Source organism: Balaenoptera borealis (genome assembly GCF_965194805.1).
Source record: "Balaenoptera borealis genome assembly, chromosome: 11".
Taxonomy (NCBI): Eukaryota; Metazoa; Chordata; class Mammalia; order Artiodactyla; family Balaenopteridae; genus Balaenoptera; species Balaenoptera borealis.
In genome coordinates, this window is record NC_138868.1 from 89,330,865 (window position 1) to 89,356,331 (window position 25,467).

A 25,467-nucleotide genomic window follows, 5' to 3' on the forward strand; every position below is an offset into this window, starting at 1 on the left:
TTTTGGTTATTGTATTTTTTTCAGTTCTAAAATTTCCGTTTGGTTTTTCTTTTTATCTTCTATTTCTTTACTGAGACTTTCTATTTTTTCATTTGTTTCAAGCATGTTCTTAATTGCTTATTGAAGCATTTTTACAATGGCTCCTTTAAAACTTTGTCAGATAATTCTGATATCTCATCTCAGTTTTGGTATCTATTAATTGACTTTTTTCCTTCAGTTTGAGATCTTCCTGGTTGACAAGTAATTTTTAGTTGAAACTTGGACATTTTGGGTATTACAGTATGAGACTCTGGATCTTATTCATGGGCCCAGCCTGCTTCCTCTGCACTATTCTGCTTCTCTTTTAGCTGGCTTCTTTTGATACCACTGCAGCTGGAAAAAGGAGAGGGTTCTCCACCTTGTTACTGCCAACTGGGGCTAGAAGTCCAGGTTCCCAACTAGGCCTCCACTGATACCACCCTAGTGGTCAGGGTAGAGGTACCTCATTACTGCTAGGTTTGGGGGAGGTGGAAGTCCAGGCTCTCCAAGTGGTCTCAGAGGAAAGATATATTGGATGGGGGACTTAGTAGAGAAATAACAATATGCAATGCTTAAGGTTTTCATTTCCATTTGGATATCCACTGTCACTTCAAATTTGGCATATTCAACCCAGAATCCTACCTCTTACATCAGTGATACAAACAGCAAGCAAAACAGGAATGAAGATATCTGTTCTCTTGTTCTTTCTTCCAATTTCCTCCTTTTTAGGTTCTGCCAGTGGGAGCCACAGGGCAAGGGGGGGTTGTAGCTTATAGGGTCCCAGCCCCATCATCATAATTAGAGTAGAAAAGGGTGGATTGTTGCTGAGAGACAATATGGTAATAATTGGCACCCCTAGTGATGGTTACCTTTACAACTTGCTACCCTAAACAAGAACAGTTTTGTTTTGTCTCCCTGTGGATTGAGGTGTGAAATTCTCTGAATTATACACTCAGGAGTGGGATCCTGTACATAGATCCATGGGCTACTTAATTTCATGGAGCACTGCCAGATTGCTCTCGAGAATGGCTATTCAACTTTGTACTCCCTGCAACAATGTTTGGGGTTTCAGCTTCCTAACATCTGAGCACTTGGTATTTCTGACTTTCTAATTTTTGCCCTTCTCATGTATATGAGATGCTTCTCATTTTAATTACGTTTCTCTGACAACTAGTAAGGTGGAGAATTTCTTCATATATTTATTGGTCATTCATATTTCCTTTTCTGTGAATTACCTATTTACATCCTTCGCTTGTTTTTCAGTTGGGTTTTCTGGTTTTCTCTTGTGATTTGTAGAAGTTCTCAATAGTAACCCCTTGTAGGTTTTAGATACTGGAAATCCTTTCTCTTAGGCTGTCACCTGTCTACTAACTTTGTCTGTGGTCCTTTGTTGAACAGAAATCTTTAATTTTGATAGAGTCAAACCAACTAGTTTTTCACTTATGGTTGGTGGGTTTTGGGTCTTTCTAAAAGAAATCCTTCACCACAGGTCACAAAGATATTCTTATGTATTTTTCCCTAGTAACTTTATTATTTTATCTTTCACATACAAGGCTTTAGTCCATTTGAATTTTATTTTTTATAAATTGTGGAAAGATCCAGCTTTATTTTTTCCTATATGGTGAACTGGATTTTCCAGCACCATGTGCTAAATAATTCATCCTTTTCCTTCTGATTTGTAATACCATCTCTATCATACATCTCATTCCCATGTATGTTTCTGGCCTTTTTTAATTCTGTATCATTGGTTAGTTTGTCAGAGAGTACCATATTGCTTCTATTATTATGACTTTGTAGTATGTGTTAATATTTGGCTGATGAATTTCTCACTGTATCCATTTTAAAAATTGTATTTTATTTTTAATCTTTTTTATTTTTAATTTTTTAAATATTTATGTATTTATTTATTTATTTGGCTGCACTGGGTCTTAGTTGCTGCCCGTGGGATCTTTAGTTGCAGCATGCGAACTCTTAGTTGCAGCATGTGGGATCTAGTTCCCTGACCAGGGATTGAACCCAGTCCCCCTGCATTGGGAACGCGGAGTCTTTTAATCGCTGGACTGCCAGGGAAGCCCTTAAAATTATATTTTAAAAATCATTTTAGGGACTTGCCTAGTAGCGCAGTGGTTAAGAATCCACCTGCCAACGCAGGGGACACAGGTTCGAGCCCTGGTGCGGGAAGATCCCACATGCCGCGGAGCAGCTAAGCCTGTGTGACACAATTACTGAGCCTGCGCTCTAGAGCTCGCGAGCCACAACTACTGAGCCCACGTGCCACAACTGCTGAAGCCTGCGCGCCTAGAGCCTGTGCTCCACAACAAGATGAAGCTACTGCAATGAGAAGCCCGTGCACCGCAGCGAAGAGTAGCCTCCACTCGCTGCAACTAGAGAAAGCCTGCGCGCAGCAACGAAGACCCAACGCAGCCAAAATAAATAAATAAATAAAATAAATTAATTAAAAAAAATCATTTTAGAATCAATTTGCCCCTCTCCCAAATTCTGGTAGGTATTGATTGGAGTTGCATTGAATTTATGTATTAATATGAGAATCAATATTTTTAGAGTGTTGAGTCATTCCATCCCTAAAATGATGTATTTATCCATTTAGTTAGGTTTTCTGTGTCTTTTAATAAAATTTAAACAATGTATCCATTTTAGGCTTATCCATTCTTTGACTAGGATAATGCCTAGATTCTTTATACTTTTTGTTACTGTTATGAACGGTATCTTATTTTCTGTAATTTTTGTAGGAGGTCATTGCAGGTGAGGAACACAATTGTGAGGAACACAGTTGATTTTTTTTTTTAATTCTCCTTAGTTTTTTTTTTTTTTTTCACACACACACACTGTATTTTATTTTTACAAGAGACAAATAGACTGACACCAAGCATTGTACATGGATGACCACAACAAAAGCAACAATGATTGCAATTACCAAACATGAAACACACTCATACTATGTCAACACAGTTGATTTTTGCTTTTTGATCTTGATCGAAATCTCACTGAATTTCCTTAGTAGTGTCAGTGGTTTGTCAGGTGAATCTCTGCATTCTCTTTCATCTGTGCATGTAGAGTTTAGTTTCTTCTATTCCATTCCTTATATCTCATTTCTTTTTTGTGTCTTTTTGCACTAACCCGACATCCAGTTACTATGTTGAATATTAGTTGCTATGGGAGCATCACTGTCCTGTTCCCAAATACAGTTCTTATATTAACTTGTGTTAATTTTTAACTTTCTAAGTGTGTTTTTGTACTCAACCAGATGAAGAGTCCTTAAGTGTGGATACCTTGTACTAAAATTATCTGTATTCCTAGTAGCATCTAGAGAGTGCTCAAAGTATAGTAGGTTTTCAGTATGGTTTTATTGAATTAATGAATGAACTTGGGCATTTGCTGATCACTTGATTGAACATAATGATGAAAACTGAAAGTACTTTTAAGTTATATGCAGTAATATTAATCATAGAATATATTTAAATAGTGCTTATTTTCAGAGGTATTCATTGCTCTTAAACATACCAGTATACTGTAGTATGAAAGCTATTCGGTACAATTCTTATTATTTTGTTATTTTTATTTGTAAAATTCATATCAATTCCTAAAATTAATAAAACCACATTACAGACATTTGAAAAATAGGAGGAAAAATATGTACCTAAGTCTCACTAGCCTGATATAGCCACTTTTACCATTTTATTATATTTCTTTCCAGTTTTTTCATATACAGTACTTCTGATTTCCATAGCTGTAACTCTGATGTATAAATGTTATATCATATATTTGCATTTAGTATTTTGTAATATAATTTTATAATAATTACAATCAATTATTATAATTGTCTAAGAAATGCTTGTTGAATAAATGAGTTTTATATCATAAGAATTTCTCCACTGTCTTTGTAACCGTAAACTTTGATATGTGTATAATAATCCATGAATAGATATAATATAATTTAACCATTTCCCTATAATTGAACATTTTGTAGTTTATAAAATAGTTTTTACTAAATTAGTAGAGCTGCAATTAGCATTTTTATGAATAGAACTCCTCCCCTCCCATATTTTGGGTTACTTCTGTGGGCCGGAATCAGAGAAATAGATATACTTCTGTACTTGAATTTAGGGATATGAAAATTTGCATGGTTCTTGATACATATTGCTTTTCAAAAGGATTATACCAATTTATAGTTATTAGTGACAAATGAGAGTGGTTTCATCTTTAAGAGTTTTTCTAACTTGTATCTGTAACTTCTGTTTTCTTGTTCTGGGTTTCTTTCAGATTCTTGTCTTTTACTTTTTACGATGTCTGCTGGCTTTTGTGAGCTGTATATGTGAACTTTACTTTTACAAGTGAGTATAAAAGCTTTGCTTCTAAAAGTGCTATGAGGAAGCCCAATATAGCATAGATTATTACTCTGATAGTAGAAGCAGTGTTTAGAAATAGAAAACATTTTCCTTCTAGCTTCTAATATTATATCTAAAGTGCAATTTCTTGTTTGAAACGAACCATTGGAAGGGAATACTTCTAATTATCACTTTCTTTCCTGAGGTGATAAATGGCATATCTTCATATTATTAACTTTAATTCTGTTAATACATATCTAACTGGTATTTTATTTAGTAGGATTTAGTAGGGCCCTTTTTTTTTTTTCTTTTTCTTTTTTTTGGTCCTAAGAGATAGAATCATGATTTCTTTCTTCTCCCTTTGAGCTTAGCTGATAGGAAATTATTCCCAGTGTGGGACTCACTGCTCTTATTTGCACCCAGTACATTGTCTTTCACCAAGTACCTACTGGTTGAATGAATATTAGTGAGAGTATTAAGCATTTAAGTGTTCCAGTAATAAAAATAGCTACCTTTTTTTTTTTTTATAATTTTTATTTTTATTTTTATTTATTATTTATGGCTGTGTTGGGTCTTCGTTTCTGTGCGAGGGCTTTTCTCTAGTTGTGGCAAGCGGGGGCCACTCTTCATCGCGGCGGCACGCGGGCCTCTCACTATCGCGGCCTCTCTTGTTGCGGAGCACAGGCTCCAGATGCGCAGGCTCAGTAGTTGTGGCTCACGGGCCCAGCTGCTCTGCGGCATGTGGGATCTTCCCAGACCAGGGCTCGAACCCGTGTCCCCTGCACTGGCAGGCAGACTCTCAACCACTGCGCCACTAGCTACCTTTTTTAACATGAAACCTAACAAACATCTTATTTTAATAATGCTTTAAAAGGTATCTGGGCTTAGTAATCATTATTTAAAATCTTCCCACTGCAAAACAGCCAAAAATATCAGATAAAAAAGTTCTTTGGCCTTGACTCTGGGTAGAATAGAGGAAAAACAAAGAAATCCAGTGTTGCCTTTGAGGATTGTAATCTTAAATTGGTCTTTATATGAGTTCAGGACTGAATTCAAATCACCCACATAGTCCCCTAAACCCCAAGTTGAGAATTTATTTTAAATTGTTCTGGGTTGTTAGTGTTCCCAGGCATCTTGCAAAAACAAATGTAAAATTTCTCTAGAGAAGTGTATCCTTAATCCAGGTGTCAAAGCATTACCACAGATAAAGTTCTAGTGAACAAAAATTTATAGTAAAAATAAATGACAAAGCACAGAAGGGAACAAAACATTATGAGTGAGAGCCAGCAGAGATAACAAATCAATAGAAAGCTGACCTGCAAAACTTCATTTATTAGGAATTACTAAAATAAGAATATAAAATAATTACATTTAATATTTTTAAAGAAATAAAAGAAGGAATTGAAAACATAAAGAAGAAAGAAGAGACTAAACAATCAATAGAGTGAAAAGGAACTTAAAGAATGGGAGAAAATATTTGCAAACCGTATATCTGATAAGAGGTTCATTTCCAAAGTGTATAAGGAACTCCTGTAACCCAATAGTAAAAAACCTAATAATCTGGCCAACATATATGAAAAGATGACAGTATCACTAATCATCAGGGAAATGCAAATCAAAACCACAGTGAGATCACTTCATATTTGTTAGAATGGCTCTTGCCTAAGGAGGCAAGAATATACAATGGAGAAAAGACAGTCTCTTCAGCAAGTGGTGTTGGGAAACCCGGACAGCCACATGTAAATCAATGAATTTAGAACATTCCCTCACACCATACACAAAAATAAACTCAAAATGGCTTAAAGACTTAAATATAAGACATGACACCATAAAACTCCTAGAAGAGAATATAGGCAAAACATTCTCTGACATAAGTGGTACCAATGTTTTCTTAGGTCAGTCTCCCAAGGCAATAGAAATAAAAGCAAAGATAAACAAATAGGACCTAATCAAACTTACAAGCTTTTGCACAGCAGAGGAAACCATAAACAAAACAAAAAGACAACCTACAGACTGGGGGAAAATATTTGCAAATGATGTGACCAGCAAGGGCTTAATTTCCAAAATACACAAACAACTCCTACAACTCAATAACAAAAAAACAAAGAACCCAATCAAAAAATGGGCAGAAGCACTAAACAGACATTTCTCTAAAGAAGACATACAGATGGCCAATAAGCACATGAAAAGATGCTCAACATTGCTAATTATTAGAGAACTGCAAATCAGAACTACAGTGAGGTATCACCTCTCACTGGTCAAAATGGCTATCATCAAAAAGTCTACAAAAAATAAAGGCTGAGAGGGTGTGGAGAAAAGGAAACCCTCCTACACTGTTGGTAGAAATGTTAATTGCTGCAGCCACTATGGAGAACAGTATGGAGGGTCCTTAAAAAACTAAAAATAGAATTGTCATATGATCAGCAATCCCACTCCTGGGCATATATCCACAGAAAACTGTAATTCGAAAAGATACATGCACCCCAGTGTTCATTGCAGCACTATTTAGAACGGCCGAGACATGGAAGCAACCTAAATGTCCATTGATAGATCAATGGATAAAGAAAATGTGTGTGTGTATGTGTGTGTGTGTATATATATGTATATGTATATATATATATGCATACACACACACACATACACACACAAAATACAATACTACGCAGCCGTAAAAAAGAATGAAATAATACCATTTGCAACATGGACGGATCTAGAGATTATCATACTAAGTGAGGTAGGTCAGAAAGAGAAAGACAAATACCATATGATATCACTTATATGTGGAATCTAAAATATGATACAAATGAACGTATTTACAAAACAGAAACTCACATAGAAAGCAGACTCACATAGAAAACAGACTTACATAGAAAAGAAAGTTATGGTTACTAAAGTGGAAAGGGGGTGGGGGAGGGATAAATTAGGAGTTTGGGATTAGCAGATACAAACTAATATATATAAAATAAACAAGGTTTTACTGTATAGCACAGGGAACTATATTCAATATCCTGTAATAAACTAATAGAAAAGAATATGAAAAAATATATATATATGTATATATACTTTGAATCACTTTGCTGTACGCCAGAAACTAACAGAACATTGTAAATCAACTATACTTCAATTAAAAAAAAGAAAAATGAATGGCTCTTGTCTAAAAACAAAGGCAAGTACTGGTGAGGATGTAGAGAAATTGGAACCCTTGCACACTGTTGGTGGGAATGCAAAATGGTACTGCCACTGTGGAAAACAGTATGAGGTTCCTCAGAAAATTAAAAATAGAGCTACCATATGATCCAGCAAACCCACTTCTGGGAATTTATATAAAAGAATTGAAATCAGGATCTCAAAGCAGTATTTGCACTCCAATATTCGTTGCAGCATTATTCACAATAGCCAAGATTGGAAACAACCTAAATATCCAGTGAGAGGTGAATGGAGTGGGGGACATGGTATACAATGGAGTATTATTCAGTCTTAAAAAAGAAGGAAATTCTGCAAATGTGACGACGTGGATGAACCTTGAGGAAATTGTGCTAAGGGAAATAACTGGTCACAGAAGAGCAAATATTGCATGATTCCACTTTCATGAGTTATCTAAAATAGTTGAACTCATGGAAGCAAGGGATAGAATTGTGGCTGCCCAGTTTGGGGGCAGGTGGAAACGGAAAGTTGCTAATCAATGAGTATAAAGTTTCACTTATGTGATGTGAATTAGCTGTGGAGATCTGCTGTACAACATTATGCCTATAGATAACAATACTGTATTTTACATTTAAAAATCTGTAGAGAAGGTAGATCTTATATTAAGTGTTCTTACCACAATAAAATAAAAAGGATTAAAAAGAAAAAAACAAATGAGACTACAAAAATGACCAGGCAGATTTGGAAAAGAACCAAACAGAACTTCTAGAAATGAAAATATAATAATTGATGTTGAAAATTCAGTAGATCAAATAACTGATTAGACACTTCTAATAAGTAAACTAGAAGATTGATCTGAAGAAACTACTAAGAATGTAGTACAGAGTGACAGGAAGGAAATACGAGAGGTTAAGAAATGTGTGTGGTAGAGTTGAAAGATCTGATATATATCTAATCAGATCTAGGAGAGATAGAATAGGGAGAGGCAGGATTCAGGGAAGTAACAGCTAATAAGATTTTTCCAGAATCAGAGGAGAAAATATGCTAATCCACAGATTCAGGAAGCCTAACATCCTGAGCTGGATAAATAAGAAGGAATTGGTAAGACTGTGTAAAACAAAGGACAAGGAAGATCTTACAAGTTGACAGAGGACTAATATAAAACCTACAAAGGAATGTCAGGCAGTTAGACCAACAAAAGCATTCTCAAAAGCCAGAAGACAAAAAATATGTTCAAAGTTCTGTGAGAAAATGACTGTCATCCTAAAATTATGTACTCAGCTAAACCACCTTTTAAGACCAAGAGTTAAAGACTTTTCAGACAAAATATAAAGAAAGATCAAACAAAAGCCAGAATTTACCATTAAGAGATCCTCACTAAAGAACCTTCTAAAGGATGTATTTAGGAAGAAACAAAATTATTTCAGAAAGAAGCCCTGAGATGCAATAAGGAACCTGAGCAAGAAAATAGGTAACACATAGTTATGTCTGAACAGATATTGACTAAATGAAGCAATGATCACCTCTAATAATGTTTTATTTATAGGGTTGAAAAGGCCTGTAAGACAGAAGTAAAAGGAGGTATATAATTGCTTTAGAAACACTGACTTAGATAACCATTTATTAAAACTTTGGTGTATCTCCTAGTCTTTTTTTCTGATAACTGCCATCTATTGAGCAACTCTGTGCCTGGCACTCTTCTGCGCACTTTACCATGCATTGCCCTCACAGAAACCTTCTGCAGTAAGTATTATCATTATCTTCATTTAACAGATGAGGAATCTGACAGATTATGTAACTAGATGAGGGTACCACTGCTAGTGAGTGGAAGGGCCAGGATTTTAACCTGTGCCCATCTGAGGCCTGCTTATTTTTCCACTATATCAGGCTGTTTTCCTACTGATACTAGACATAATCTAGCACAGAAAGTATACATTTCCTCTTAGGTAGAGAGCTTCTCTCCTGCTTAAGGAATAAGAATGTTTGGGTTTCTTATGCACATGGAATTGCTAACAGACCTGTTGAGACAGTTCTGTATTTGACTTTAGATCTTCAGTGTTCTCTGTGATGCAGACATGTTTTTGTCCTTTAATTTGAAATTTCCATCCCGAAGGTTTGCTATGCTGATAGTCTTTGCCTTTCCTCTAGGGCTGTGTGCAAGAAGTTTGGGCTGCATGTGAGTCGAATGATGCTAGCCTTCTTGGTTCTCAGCACTGGCATGTTTTGCTCATCATCAGGTAAGTAAAAGAGCAGGTGAGGGCATAAAAGGTTCACTGATATTTCACAGTTGCATCAAGCAGAAGAACTTGTCCAGATGTAGGTTATATTTGTATAACATGTCAGTAATTTACAGTCCTATTATCTACATGATCTTTATTGACCTTTACAGCCATCCTGTGGTTGTAAGGTCAGATAAATATTTATAAGTCAGATAAATATTTTCTCATTTTTGCAGGTAGGGACGCTGAAACTTAGAAAGGTGAAGTGACTTACCGAAAGTCAAAGAATTCATAAGTGGTAGAGCTGTTATTTTCATCAGGTTGCTTTCTATTACATTATTATATTTTTTTATCACAGCAGGGCTGAGAAACAGAGGCATCCACTGCCTTTCTTTGCTGTTAGGGGAAGGACAATAATTTTGTTATTTTGCTCAAGGAAGCACTTTATGTCTAAAAACCCTGGTCTTGATGGTTCTATTTTATGCCAATTATTTGCAATGTATTCTATAAAAGTATAAATGTATACTATAAAATACAGTATTCTATAAAATACTGTATTTTATAGAATAAAGTAGGTTTCTGGAAATTTAGAATAAAATTGTTAATGTAGAGTGGTGGCTTTCAAACTGTGCTGCCATTGAACATTTGTGTTCTATGAGCTGAGCCAAAGTGGCCTGTTGCCAAAAGGTAGCCTGTTTCCAATTTTTCAGAAAAATTAAGTTACTAGATATAATCATCTCAATTTTAATTTTAATTTTTGCTTGTGTGTACCAGAATCTAGTATACACACTAAATATACACAAAAAATAGTATCTAGCGCAAAAGTATATATTTACTTTTCACTGACTGTATCAAAAATCCATGTTCTGCAGAGATCTCAGGGCCTCACGCCTGAATAACTTTGAAAGCCACTGTCCTAAATGAGACTATGCTTTGCCCTCTGAGCTGGCAGAGACCTCAGATTCCTCTGCTCCCCTTGGAGCTAGAATCAACAGCTTTGGATGGCATCAATATTATTTAGCATTTATCTGGGAAGGTTGTCCTTCACATGTTTTTTTAGTTACTTTGCTACTCCTAAAATTGATTCTTATGTGAGGGAGATACCTGAGAGCATTTTTAGTTTTATAATTTCAGCTGAGGATGTTAAGGCACAGATAAGTTAAAGGCATCCTTTGATATGAGCCTCTGAACCCTTTGCTGAGTTTCTCAAATCATACTGCCTGTTCATTGTGGTCCCTGTTGGAGTTGGTATTGATTTTTCTAGTGTTAGGTGAAGCACTTAAACAGCAAGGAGAAGCAGATCTGCATTTTTTGTAGAGTTGTTAGAAACATTTTGCTGAAATGTGACTGTTGCAGAGACCCTGAAGGTGGTCAGTCCTCTGCTGTATGCAACAAGAAAGTTACGCTTGATGGAAATAATTAGGGGGACATCTAATGGCCAAACTATCTATGTCAGTGGATGAAGGATGCAAAGCAGTGCTGCCATCGAACATATTTGTTCCTTGAGAAGGCTTCTGAGAATTCCTGTGGGGCACAGGTTGCTAATAGGACAGTCTCAGAAGACTATCAGAGGATAAACTTCTTCAGAAACAGATTGTTAGCAATGGCTCTAAATTTCTTGAAGCATACTTCCTGTCTGGAAATATAACCTGGAGGTACTTCTGGGGAACCTGGAATCCTGTAAGGTTTGGACTTGGGGTACAGGCCAGGAGATAAATGACATGGTTGGCATTGTATAATTGGGTGATGTGTTGGTACATAAAAAACAGGAGAGAGAAAATAAGAAAATCATTGAACTTTGGTTTTTTTTTTTTAATGAGTATCACTTTACTCCTCATTTCTAATATAGCATTGCTCAAAGTATGTTCCTGGTTATTGACATATTGCAATGCAGCTATATTTTTAATAATTGATAACTCATAAATCTCAATCTCTTGTCCCTTTCCCCCTTGTTTTTTCATTTCTTTTGTCTTGCAGCATTCCTTCCTAGCAGCTTCTGTATGTACACTACATTGATAGCCATGACTGGCTGGTATATGGACAAAACTTCCTTTGCTGTGCTTGGAGTAGCAGCTGGGGCTATCTTAGGCTGGCCATTCAGTGCAGCTCTTGGGTAAGAAACTAACATGATTCATCTTCCATGTATCACTGGGTATATAGTCAATCCTAATGTTAGGTTATCTCCATATTCTTTGGGTAGGACCTAAAGTTATAGGAATTAATTATTCAAAGATTCTGGGAGGTGGAAGAATATTTCTCTTAGTACTTATTGTTACGATTAATTCTAATAAGAAAGTGACTGTTAAGCATCTGCTGTATCCTGGACACAGCTAAACCCTTTATGAACTTTATTCCTAAACCTACTCTGCAAGACAAATACAATTATTAGTGCTTTTTTTTTTTTTTGGTGGGTCTTCATTGCTGCATGTGGGCTTTCTGTAGTTGCAGCAAGCGGGGGCTACTCTTTGTTGTGGTGCGCAGGCTTCTCATTGCGGTGGCTTTCTTGTTGCAGAGCATGGGCTCTAGGTGCGTGGGCTGCAGCAGATGTAGCACGCGGGCTCAGTAGTTGCGGTGCGTGGGCTCTAGGGCACGCGGGCTTCAGTAGTTGCGGTGCATGGGCTCAGTAGTTGCGGCGTGTGGGCTCTAGGGCACATGGGCTTCAGTAGTTGTGGTGCGTGGGTTCAGTAGTTGTGGCTTGCAGGCTCTAGAGTGCAGGCTCAGTAGTTGTGGCGCACAGGCTTAGTTGCTCCGTGGCATATGAGATCTTCCCGGACCAGGGATCGAACCCGTGTCCCCTGCATTGGCAGGCAGATTCTTAACCACTGCGCCACCAGGGAAGTCTCCAATTATTAGTGCTTTATAAATGAGAAAGTGGACTTCGAGAGGTTTTGGGTAATTTGCCTTTAAGGTTATGTTTGCTTTTGGATGCAGGCCTTCTGACTCTTAACAGCTGATGTTTTTTCCACACTCTACCACCCTGTGCTGTGCATTTTCCCAGTCACCCAGGCTTGTTCTCTGAGTTTCCTTTCAGTCCTTCTTCTTTCCTGCCTGCAGCATCCTTTTTTTTTTTCCAAGTTCCATAGTATCTCTCATTCCTTTTGTACTTTTTGTTTTCACAAGTTCTCTAGTTTGTGCTGCCTTAATTTCTTGCCTGTACCACTAGTTATTTAGAAAAATATGTTAGTTTGTGTTAAGGTTATTATCATAGTAGTATATCTTCATTACTTAAAAAAAGTACCAAATTGTATGAGGTAAAAAGAATTCTTAGTTCTTTTCTCCCCTAACCCAGTCTTCACAGTTAGTCATTGCTGACAGTTTTGTACATATCTTTCCAGAAATTATCCTTACATGAATAAATGCACACATACACATTTATACATACATACTTAAATTCTTAAAACAAACAGAATTATCCTATACATATGTATATCTTCTGTACATAGATTTATATCGTTCTTTGTATCAGTTGCGTAACATTGCATTATTATATGGCTGTCCATAATTTATTTAACCATTGCTTTATTGGTAGGCATTTGGTTTTCAGTTTTTTTGCTGTTATACCCAATGCTTCAGTGAACATTTTTGTACATATGTCTATACACTTGCGGAAATTTATCTATGGGATAGATTTTTAGAAGGGAGTTACTAAATCAGAATAGGCATTTAAAATTTTCTTAAGTGGATTTTAAAGGCTGGTTTCCCCACCTCCAATCTTATCTTCTATTCTATTCTGCATATCATTCTAAAATTATTATATTTGTCAAGATTTTGTGTGAGAGCCTCTTCTCTACTTTCTGCTCTCTCTGTCATCTTGATGAGTCCCATATCTTTATATAGTCCAGTCATCTCTTAAGCTTCACTCATATATACCTAGCTGCCTATTGGATATCTCCATTTATATAGCTAAACATTTACAAAACTGAACTCATTATCTTCCCTCCATATCTGTCCTTTACCTATGTTTCTAGCCCAGTAAATGGTACCACCATCTGTGCTGAGCCAGGACCTGAAAATTATCTGTGACTGTTTTCTCTTTCTCATGTCTTATTAATTGCTTGTACGTCTTGAATATCTTTTGAATCTACTTTTCTTCACCTCTCTCTGTTCTTTTATGTAGGCTCATAAATGATCTTCCCATCTCTAGTCTTGACCCTTATAAATCTGCTCTCCACACTCAAACTAGAGTTATCTTCCTAAAATGCAAATATGATTTTATCACTCTGTTTTGTCTTTGTAATAGCTTCCCCATTGCTTTGTGTCACAGAGGTTGGCATTCTGTAGCCTGTGGGTCACACATCCAGCTGGCCTGTTTTGTACAGCCCAAGAACTAAGAAATTTTTACATTTTTAAAGGGCTGTTAAAAACAACACACACACACACACACACACACACATGAATATGCAACAGAGACCATAGGGGGCCTACAAAGCCTAAAATGTTTGCTATTGGATCCTTTAAATAAAAAGTTTGCCAACCCCTGCTCTATGGAGTCCAAACTTGAATGTGACTCACAAAGCCTTGTTCCTCCCCCCTTTTTACTTCTCCATCCTCCTTTTGTCAGTTTCTCCATTCCTTTTACTCTTTACTGGATTTACATTGAACTTCATGAGTTCCCCAAATACCTCTGAGTTGGCGCATTTTGATTAGTCTGCCTTTAGAGAAATGATTTCAGGATCACAGTTAATCAGTCAGTTAGCAATGTACTATCATTTATTGACTTATCAAAGGAGAAATGCAGGTGCTATGGAAATGTAACTAGTTGGGGAGAAAAAAATAAAAACACAGAATGTTAATGCAATATTTAGGTAATAGAATGTGGAATTTCAAATTTTAGAAGAGATGTTCACATGAGATGATAGTGCCATATAAACGTAAAGACTTTATGGAGGAGGCAGGAGCAGAGCCTGTAATTGACATTGGGTAGATTCTGTGTAAGTAAATAGATTGGTGTGGGATGGAATTCTTTGTGACCGGAGCACAGGTAAGGGCTCTGACTAGTGTCCTAGATTAGGAAGTCATGGATATGAAGGTGATTGTTCATGCAAGAGGAGTTGAAGCCCTCGAGAAAATGAGTATAGAGAGAGAAAAGTAGAACCTTGCTTTTGGGAACTAGGACCATGGTAGGGCACACGGTGAGGTAGGGAAAAAGAAGCCTAGAAAGGAGCACTAGGGAAGCCCCCAGAAAGGAACATCTGAGCCAGGGAGTCTAAAGAGGAAGGAGCAGATGCTTTGTGTCAAGTGCAACAGAAAGACAAAGGGAGATGAAGCTTGTGGAAAGATACTGGGTTTGGCGGACAGGAGATTCCTGGTACCTTAGATCAGTCTTAATAGCTTGATGTTAGGCCTTAAGGAAGAAATAGTGAAGGCAACACACATATGCTGTTGAGACTTGCTTGAGGAATTTAAGTGAAAGGAAGAAGAACAAATATTACATATTACATTTTGGGGAAATATTACATATTGGAAAGGGATGTATCAGAATTGAAGTGAAAGTTGGTAATATTATTTTATTACTAAAATCTTAATAAATCTTGGAAGGGAGAAATCAGTATTTATTTATTTGGCAGGGTGGGAGTAGGGCAATAGGGTACATTTACTTACAATTAATATATTTTAAACGTCCATTACACATAAATACGTGTAAAATGGAGCTCATTCCGAATACGAATATTTATATTTCTTGTGCATTGTGGGATGCATCTCACTCTGATGAGTCCTGTGAAGAGATGACATTTTTTATTTTTTGAGAAGACATCCTTTCATGTACCAGCTTTCTTCCCTCACTGTAATTGCTAGAGACATTTTATTCTCAGTTCAGCATGAGGTATGTGTAAATCTGACCTGTTTCAGTTTCTGTTCTAAGTATGTAACTCCCCACTTTCTGTTTCTCTGTTAGTTTACCTATTGCCTTTGATTTGCTGGTCATGAAGCACAGATGGAAGAGTTTCTTTCATTGGTCGCTGGTTGCCCTAATGATCTTTCTGGTGAGTTTTCTTTGTATCTTGTTTTGTTCTAAAGTTGTAATGAAAGCAACTTCTGATGTGGACGGAAAAGAGAACATAAGGAATTGATTCTGTTTTTCATTCTGAAGTTTATCCTATTAGCATTGTGAGAATGTTTCCAGAGCAAAACTCTACAATTGCTATATATTTTCTGCTCTATTTTAGGTGCCTGTGGTGGTCATTGACAGCTACTATTACGGGAAGTTGGTGATTGCACCACTCAACATTGTTTTGTATAATGTCTTTACTCCTCATGGACCTGATCTTTATGGTAAGGCCTTATGAAATTAGGGAAGAGTTAGGGGATAGCTTAATTTGCCTCAGCTTTGAAATTTTAATTCAGCTGCCACATTTTATCAAATATAGCCTTTCTTTGCTGGTAATGTTTTCTTATTTAAAAATAAATGACATTTGAACATAGCACAGTGATGATATATAGCCACTAAATATTTTTCCTTGATTAATGTGATGTTCAGATCTGGCTTTCTGTTAGTCCTGCTGCCTCTTATTCTCAGTTTCAGAGTAGTGAGGACTGTTGGGTATGCCTTGGGTTTTGATGCTACTCGTTTAAAATTAAGTTACTTTTTTCTCTTCTCATTATAAAATCAATATGATAACAAAAATAAGAAAATCATTCATAATCCCATCATCTCCAGATAGCTATTGTTAGCACCTTGGAAAATATTCCTCCAGACATATTCTGTACATTTGGTATAACATTTAGAATTACTTTTTCTTTTTTTAATTTGTTTTACTTTAGTATTATGCATTAGGGGAGAAAGTTTAGAAAATCTGTAGATAAAGTGTAGCAAATGGGAGTGAGGTCAGCATGAGAGGGTGGATAGTTTGGCCAGTTTAGGATTAAGAGGGGAGAAAAGGGAATGCCTTTAGTCTGGGGTTGATTCTCCAATTTCCATCCACCTCCACCCCTTCCCTGATGGTTTTTTTTTTTTCCCAGCCAGCCCTTGAGCCTGTTTTGTTTTTTTTGTTTTTTGTTTTTTTGAGTTTTTTTGTACCCTGAGGGCATTTGAGTTAGTGACCACTACAGAGGGATAAGCTAGAGATCTTTCTAATCAGATCAGCCAAGTCAGTAAACATTTTACGAGACAGTTTCTCATTAAATAAGTATAGTTTCTTCTGCCTTAATCTTTTGAAGGTCTTAGAGCATTCTGTATATGTGACTGTCTTGGGCTCTGCTATGAAGCAGGTTAAAATTATTTCTGTGTCTCTTATCAATTTAACCCACGCCCATCACTTTTCTGTGCCACTTTGCCAATAGAACCAACAGATTGACTGAGGAGAATTAAAGTAAGCATATGAATGAGATTTAATTGGGCCTCTTGGGATTTGGGGAATGTTGTCATTTTAGATGGTGAGTAATAGGTTAAAAATAAACAGTGTTTTGTTCAGTGAATTGAATCCACAAACTGCATAGTTAGAGAATAATTGCTAAGTGAAGGAATTTTAAAAGGCTCTTTTATGTGGCTCCAAAGATCGCTGAGACTATGAGAAAAAGCCCCAATTTTAAGCTTTTGCCTCTAGATGTCTCCCTTTATCTAGGGAGAGTTGCATGTTTTTAATTGCCCATTGTTCTAGTTTACTTGTAAAACTTCAGTTGATTCTACAGGACAATAGAAGGGGGACTGTCCTCCTAGATCCAGATTGCATATTAGAAATTGATTTATGTGGAACCTATTGGAAACATAATATACATTATATATAGGTGAATAAATTGTGTTAATTTGAGTTTAATTTTGAAAAGTTGGCTTCTCCACCTTTTAAATGGGTTATTACATATTGATATTCTGACTGTTTATTTATAAATAAAACTTTGTGTGAGAGTATATGAAAGTTTCATAATTTTTATAGTCCTCTAGATTGATGAGGATTTTACATCTAAGAGATAAGCAGGTTGGTAGGGAGAATAGGAAAGAAAGAATAAATTCTGACTTAAGTTTATGTTTCTAGTTTAACAGTGGGTAGGTTTTGGGATCCAGGAGCAGTGGCCAGTCTTTCCCTGGATGTTGGCATCTGCTGTTCATTTCAGCCAGTGTTTTATGGGGAAGAGTCCTTGGGTCTCTGTTCTGCCAGCTTTAGTGAACCTGGGCTAGCTTCAGTTCAGATTTTGCTATTTTGGATGTGCAGGAACTGATCACTTTCCTAGTGATAGAAAAAGCTTTGTTGGGACAGAGGGAATTGTCGTACTGGGTATCAACAGGACTGAGTGCGGGGCTGTAGTCAGCCAGACTTTAGGGGGTTGTTCCTTGATGGTAGAATTTTTGTGCTTTTCCCTCATCTTTGACAAATTTTCAGGGGTGTCTGATTTCCATGTTAGCTCCATTTTGCTTTAGCAGACTTACAGAGAATGTTTCTTCCATTTTAGGAGTAGGTAGTCTTTGTGTATTCTAGGTCTTCAATAAAGATTTCTCATGAATGAATGAATGAACAAATTCTGGAGTACCCATCAGATTACATAAATGCCCTGATCACTATTATGTCCTAGAACTATTTTGTCTAGACCTGTTGTGGTGTGCTAGGTTGGGATTATCTTGATACAAGTTAAGAATAGAGGTAAAAGTAGTACTTTACCATTGTCAGCTAATTTTATTGTAATTGTTGAGTCCATTCAGTAAATATCAAAGACTTATATGCTGTACAGTTGTCAGACAGCCTGTTTTTTGTCATGGAAACTCTTTCACTTGTTTGGCACTTTTTGGCATTATTTTGACTATTTTCTAAGAGTCTCCTACTTAAAGTGCTTTGTTAGCTATGGTAGGCACATAGTTTTTTATCTGAAAATTTAAAATGCGTTGTGCTGATAGTTTTTGCATACATCTAGTGTTGTTTCTTACATATAAGAACATAATAAGCCTATAAATACTTCTTGAATGAATGGATAAATGACTTCAGCTAAAGAAACATTGAATCAATTGCTTTTGAGCATTTATCATGTGTCCTCATAGAATTTACTGTCTAATAAGGCTGCAGACACATGAATAGATAATTACAGTCCAATCTGTTATGTGCTACAGTGGAAAGACAGGGAATCAAAGGAGCAAGTTCATCTGGTAGTATCAGGAAAGACTTCTTAGAGGTAGTGATCTTTGAGCTGAGCCTGGAAGGAAGAGAAGGAGTTTGCCAGGTAGGCACCATGCGGGTACATTGTAGAAAAATAGAATTTCAAGTGTAGGGACTGCTGAGACAAAAAGATTGAATATTGAGTTCCTTTTTAAAAACTTAAAGTAGTTTTACAGCATTAGCTGAATTTTAGGTAGGAACTACACAGACATGAGCAAGATAATTTCAGTCTCTCCATTGTGATTGTAATAATGGTCCCCAACTTATGATGGTTCAACTTAGGATTTTTTTTTTGACTCTATGATGGTGCAAAAGCAATACACGTTCAGTAGAAACCGTACTTCGAATTTTGAACTTGGATCTTTTTCCAATAGGCGGTATGATATCTCTCGTGATGCTGGACAGTGGCAGCAAGCCATACCTCCCAGTCAGCCACTCCATCATGAGGGTAAACAGTGGAAACTCTTACAGCCATTCTTTACCGGCAACCATTCTGTTTTCACTTTCAGTACAGTAGTCCATGAATTACATGAGACAGTCAACATTGTGTTATTAAATAGGCTTGGTGTTAGGTGATTTTGCCCAACTGTAGGCTAACGTAAGAGTTCTGAGCATATTTGAGGCAGGCTAGGCTAAGCTATGATGTTCGGTAGGTTAGGTGTATTAAATGCATTTATGACTTAAGATATTTTCAGTTTATGATGGGTTTATCAGGACTTAACTCCATCATAAGTCGAGGACGATCTGTAAATATTTATTCTCTCTGTTGTTTCTGGTTTTCAAAGGGACCTTTCTATACTTTCTTGGCCAGATAACATATATTAATGACACATTCCAGACCTGGGCTGACTCTTGACTTTTGAAGCCAGGGGAAAGAAATAGTTTTCACAGCTATTACTTGGACGAGGTAAAGAATACTTGGCATTTAGGAAATTTAGAGTAGTGTAGACATAAAGTTGCAAAGTTGTAGGGAAAACATCTCTATAGGGTCAGAGATCAAGAGGTGAAATTTAGTGTTGCAAAAAGGAAAGTGACTGGTCTTGGCACTGATTTTGGCACTCTTTCCCTTGTAACATTTCAAGTTCTCAGATGCTGAGGTTACGTACTTTTGTGTGTGAGTGAAGAGCAGTGCTGCTGTCTGATGAGGAGGACACAGGCCCGGGGAAGGTGTGGGAGGACAGGTGTAAGAAATGCTCTCGGGCTTCCCTGGTGGTGCAGTGGTTGAGAATCCGCCTGCCAGTGCAGGGAACACAGGTTCGACCCCTGGTCCGGGAAGGTCCCACATGCCGCGGTGCAACTAAGCTCGTGTGCCACAACTGCTGAGCCTGTGCTCTAGAGCCCGTGAGCCACAACTACTGAGCCCGCGTGCCGCAACTACTGAAGCCCACGCGCCTAGAGCCCGTGCTCCACAATGAGAGAAGCCACTGCAATGAGAAGCCCGCGCACCACAATGAAGAGTAGCCCCCGCTCGCCGCAACTAGAGAAAGCCTGCGTGCAGCAACGAAGACCCAACACAGCCAAAAATAAATAAATAAAATTAAATTAAAAAAAAAAAAAAAAAAAAGAAATGCTCTCCCCTAAAAAATAACAGTGGGTCTGCTCAAGGATGCCACTCGGTAGCCTAGGATGTGATCCCTGCCTGTTTGTGTGTTTTATCAAATCTGTCAGATCACAGCACAGGAGATTTCAGAAGGTAGGGGCTGGTGTCCTCTATCAAAAGGCCCACGGTTTTCCATTCCGGCAGCAGCGGTAGAGGGTGAAGCCCCAGAGGAGTCTTCTGGGGAGTGCTCAGGGTCACCTGCCAGCCACAGCTGTTCCAGAGCCTTCCCTCTTTTGTTAATCATTTCTGTTGAACCTTGGTGGCTTTTTCTTCTTGGTGGTGCAAATTTGACATTTATAAGGATGATTTACTATAATTTAGTTCCTAGAGTTCTATAAAATTGTAGGCCTATAAAATGGTTCCCCTTCATTCAATCTGTGGAACAATAAACATTATCCCCTCTTCTTTTAGCCTCTTGCAAAGCTCCCTTTAGCTCGTTTGAATGAAAGGAATTGAGGCACTTTCCATAAAGAGGGAGATAGGTGAGTCACTCCCTGCAAAGACCCTGCTTCCAGCTTCCTTTCACCTTTCATTTTGCACCAGTTAAATGCTTAGCTTGTCATTCTGGCACACTTTTTTCTACATAGTTCAGCTTTGATATTTTCTGAGAGCAGCGCTGAATATCTCCCTGGAAAGAGAGAAAAGTTTTTACTCTTTGAAGGCAGATGCCTCATCAAGTAGGGGAGGACACTGGCTAACAGAATTCACTATTTTTGTCCCCTTTTGCTCTTGTTTTTAAGACTGTTGTCAACTTGAACCTTCCCAAATCTTGACTTATCCCCCGATTTTTACACCATCCTTCAGGGAAGTAACAGTCTTACGAAATGTTCACGGCCTAGCTGTGAACTTGATCTATGAGCTCCTAACACATAAAAATAATTGAGTTTACCAACTTAATGCTTTTGGTTCCACATCTCAGAGTACAGCGTACCTTGGTAAAAAGATACCCCTAACAGGAGGGCATAGTAAGTTGTGGTAAAGACAAAAAGACTAAAGAGCTTTCCTGAAAAAACATATATTTACAAAGATCAAAGAGAAAGAGGCTTTTTTCTTTTGATGTTTAGCATCTGTAATAGATGATGTGGAGGGTGATCTCCTTTCCTTTAGTCACTCTGGTTTTTCTTCTCAGGGTCAGATTTCCAGAATTTTGTAAAGAAAAAGGTGGGTCAAGGTTGATAGCATTGCCACCACACTGGCAGTCAGGAGAGGATTGTGCAAAAACTTAGTTCTCTGGAAGCTGGATGTCTAAAGAACTCAATTTAGGAAATGTGTTGTTAAATAGTAATTAAAATCCAGAGAAGACTTGTATTTCTGTTTTGAAAATAAAACCATCCACTAGTTTTCTATAACCCAAAAGGTTATTTGTAGAGAATACAAGATATAAATGTCTCTAATGAGCTTGGCCTGGGACAAAATCTCTGTTCCTGAACAGTCCCTATCATTGTATTTAGACAGGAAGGAGAGAGCTTTCCCAAAAGGTGACCCACGATTGAATTTGAGTCCTTCCTTAGGGTCCCCTTCTTCCTCTTCCTCCTCCCTTAGATGTTTCTAGCATTAAGGGTTTGGTTTCTAATCTTATTTTGCTGTGCAAGCTGCAAAAATGTCAGGCTTTTCTGCCTATTTCTCTGCCTTCTGATTACCCTTTTAAGCAATGCTGATTGCAGGAAATTGCTGTGGTGCAACGCGGGTGTCACAACACACAGTGATTAAAACCCGCATGTGTCATTCACTGCCTGATTGAAGTAATCACATGGAGGGGAAGAGCAGATGAAAAACCTGCTAAATGTGCAGAGGGGGGCTTTTTCTCATCATTTGAGTTTAAGGATTTTGAGTTAAAGCATCAAAACTTGTGTGAGTAAGGCTTGTGTTTTCAGTCATTTTGTTTCATTCTGAATCCCCAAAACTTATGAGCAGGGTCTGGGTCTCTGAACATGGTTTTCCTAAGGAAAACAAGTTGTTAACTTTTTACGGAACACAGGTCCCCTGTATACACACTATCAAATAGTGGTTGAGTGTATCAAGGGGAAGGATGCTAGAATGTAACTAGGAGAAACAGGTGGGAAGGAAATGGGAAAGGCCCTAATAACTCAGCCCTGCAAGACTGCAACCCACCCCGCCCGCCCTCCCCCAACCCCTGTGCCCCTACTTCACGTGCCAATTCAAAGTCCAGGTTGTCACCTGGGCTTCTGACTGACCAGCTGTAGATTAGTAGTCCCAGCAGCCCCCTCCTCAGGTTCAATCAATTTGCCAGAGTGGCTCCCAGAACTCAGAGAAACATTTACTTGTGTTTACCAGTTTATCATAAAGGATACAAGCCAGGTGGAAGACATGCGTAGGGCAGGGTGTGCGGGAAGATAATGTGGCACTGCCGTGCTCTCTGGGTGTGCCACAGACCCGGGTGCTCCTCTGCCTGTTCACCAACCCAGAAGCTCTCTGAACACTGACTGTCCTTTTGGATTTTCATGGAGGCCTCATTACATAAGTACCATTGCTTGAATCATTGGCCACTGTTGATGAAACCCTATTGCCAGCCCCTCTCCCCTCCCCAGAGAAGGGGACGACAGGACTGAAAGTTCCAACCCTCCTGTCACTCGATTGGTTCCCCTAGCAATTAGTCCTCATCCTTAGGTTACCTGGGGGCTTTCCTGAAGTTCCCTCATTAACAGAACAAAAGACACCTTTATTACTCTCACCACTTCGGAAATTACCAGGGTAATTTTAGGAGCTTTGTACTAGGAATGGGGGTGAAGACCAAATAAATACTACTTATTATAAATCATAGTGTCACCACTAAGCTATTTATGTTATTTGGTGGTTGTGAAAAGTATTAGTTCCGTTTGGGCTAGATATAGTGGTCATGATAGAAAATACAGCTAAATATTTGAAACCTGATTTCTAAGATTGGGGCGGCTTGTGGACTCTCATACACATGAGGCACTGGATCATCAACGTTACTTGAACAAAGAACAGTATGAGTCAAGCGCTGTAATAGGTACTGGAGGCATCCACTAATGATTTCTTGTCTCGTTATCTCCCTCAGGTATAGAGCCGTGGTATTTCTATTTAATTAATGGATTTCTGAATTTTAATGTAGTCTTTGCTTTGGCTCTCTTGGTCTTACCACTGACTTCTCTTATGGAATACCTACTGCAGAGATTTCATGGTGAGTGGCATAACGGATGATAGACTTGGTGGGGGGGGGGAGGGAAGAGAAGTAACAATGGGTACCAAGAAGTGAAAAAGAATCTACTTACTTTATTCTCCATTTTCTTCCTATGGAAATGGTTGGTTGGTTTATTGCATTTTCCATTTGTGTTCGTAGATTATTTAACTTATGTTGTTAACCTATGTGAAAGTTTGGTTAATAATTGCAAGTGAGGAAGTCTGTATGATTTACAGAACCATCTGGGGAGGCAAAAACATTTATAAAATCTTGGGAGATAAGCCTATATGAGTCTTCTGTTTTTTAAAGAACTGTGTGTTGGCATGCAAGATTGCTTAAGATAATCAATGCTAGAGGCAAACATTCTCTGGGAAATTCAACCAAAATTTTGAAAACTAAACCATATAGAGCTTCCCCCAAATTTGATGCTTGTTCTGATTCTGTGTTGCACAGCCAGTGTTTTCTCAGGTTGTCATGGCTCTGGATATGTAGTGCCCATAGTTTCTTTTATGGAAGACAGATCTGAGCAGAAATGCATCTGAGCTTTGGAAGGAGGTTTAACTTGAGACTTTTTAGTCTGATTTGGATGCCATATGATCCCTCAGTACCATTCCCCATTCTGCTTTTCTACTATTAATGGTTTATAAAGACTTCACTGTGTTCAAAGAATATGAAAGCAGCCTTCAGAGTCACTTCTGTTTTGTTTTAGGACTTTCGTTGTAACATAACCATGATGCCATTATCCTAACAAAATTAACAGTAATTTCTTAATATCATCTAATATCCAGGTAATATTTAGATTCCTACATTGTCTGAAAAATAGCTTTTTATAGTTTTTTATAGTTCTTTATAGTTTGTTTAAAGCAGGATGTGAACAAGAGTCATATAGTGAATTTGGTGTTATGTTTCATAAGCTTTTTTAGAGGTTCCCCCTCTCACCTTTTTCCTCCTGAAGATTTCTAAAAAAACCAGGTCATTCATCTTGCATAGTGTCCCACATTTGGATTCAGCTGTTTGTCCCCTCGAGGTATTAATGTATTCCTCCATTCCTTGTATTTCTTAAGGATCATTTTTTCTTTTTTTTTGAAAAGTAACTTTTTCTCTGACTATGAAAATAATTTATGCTTGTGGAAAATTTGGAAATGCTTGTGATGTAAGTATAAAAACAGTAAAAATAAAATAAAAATAGTATATTAAGCTGTTCTCTAAAGTATGAATCCAATTTTGGTTTAAAAGTGTGTAATGTATCCACATGTCCACCTAGTAACTAGTCCCCATCCTTAGGTTACCTAGGGGCTTTCCTTTATACTTTTTAAAATACTTTTTTAGTACTTTTCTTCTGTTTTTTTCTTTATATTTTTTGTGTACTTTATAATGGAAACAATACTTTTTCAAAGGAAGAAACATTAAGAAATAAAAATAATAAAAGAAAAAAACGTAGAAAAATATAAAGAGGCAGGAAAGGAATTACCCATTATCTCATCATGTAGTACAACTGTGGTTATAATTTTGTACATTTTATAGAGGACATTTCAAAATTTTAGGCCATATTTTTAAAATGTATTCGTTAGCTTTTAAGATACAGAAGAGGAAAAGATTGTTTACTTGTAGAAGGTAGATTTTTTTTCTTATGATGAAGAAAATTCCAACCTAAAATACATCCTGGAAAGGTATAAGTCCTAAATTATAGCCTAAAATCTCATGATAAAATCTTAGAGTGAAAAGTTTAAAAGACAAGCTTGTTATCACAGTTCAAGAATTTTTATTCCTAAAGAGTTTCTGCAAAAGCACGGATAACTACGGAGCACAGTTAAACATTGCTAAGTTGGGCTTTGATGACAACCCTGATCTTTTCATCTAAATTTGCTCAGTGTAGACATAATGGACACCAGGGGGC

The 25,467-nt window shown here is 37.4% G+C and overlaps 1 protein-coding gene across 8 annotated transcripts in view; it reads left to right on the plus strand.

The window, feature by feature from the left end:
• ALG9 (ALG9 alpha-1,2-mannosyltransferase) overlaps nucleotides 1-25,467 on the plus strand; it is a 102,783-nt gene that overhangs the window by 3,175 nt on the left and 74,141 nt on the right. For all 8 annotated transcript variants that reach the window (XM_082343495.1, XM_082343494.1, XM_082343498.1 and 5 more), the window contains 6 exons: nucleotides 4,300-4,370; nucleotides 9,657-9,745; nucleotides 11,705-11,840; nucleotides 15,624-15,711; nucleotides 15,895-16,000; nucleotides 23,448-23,570. In XM_082343495.1, the coding sequence (XP_082199621.1) occupies nucleotides 4,300-4,370; nucleotides 9,657-9,745; nucleotides 11,705-11,840; nucleotides 15,624-15,711; nucleotides 15,895-16,000; nucleotides 23,448-23,570 (613 nt within the window). The remainder of the gene's footprint in view (nucleotides 1-4,299; nucleotides 4,371-9,656; nucleotides 9,746-11,704; nucleotides 11,841-15,623; nucleotides 15,712-15,894; nucleotides 16,001-23,447; nucleotides 23,571-25,467) is intronic.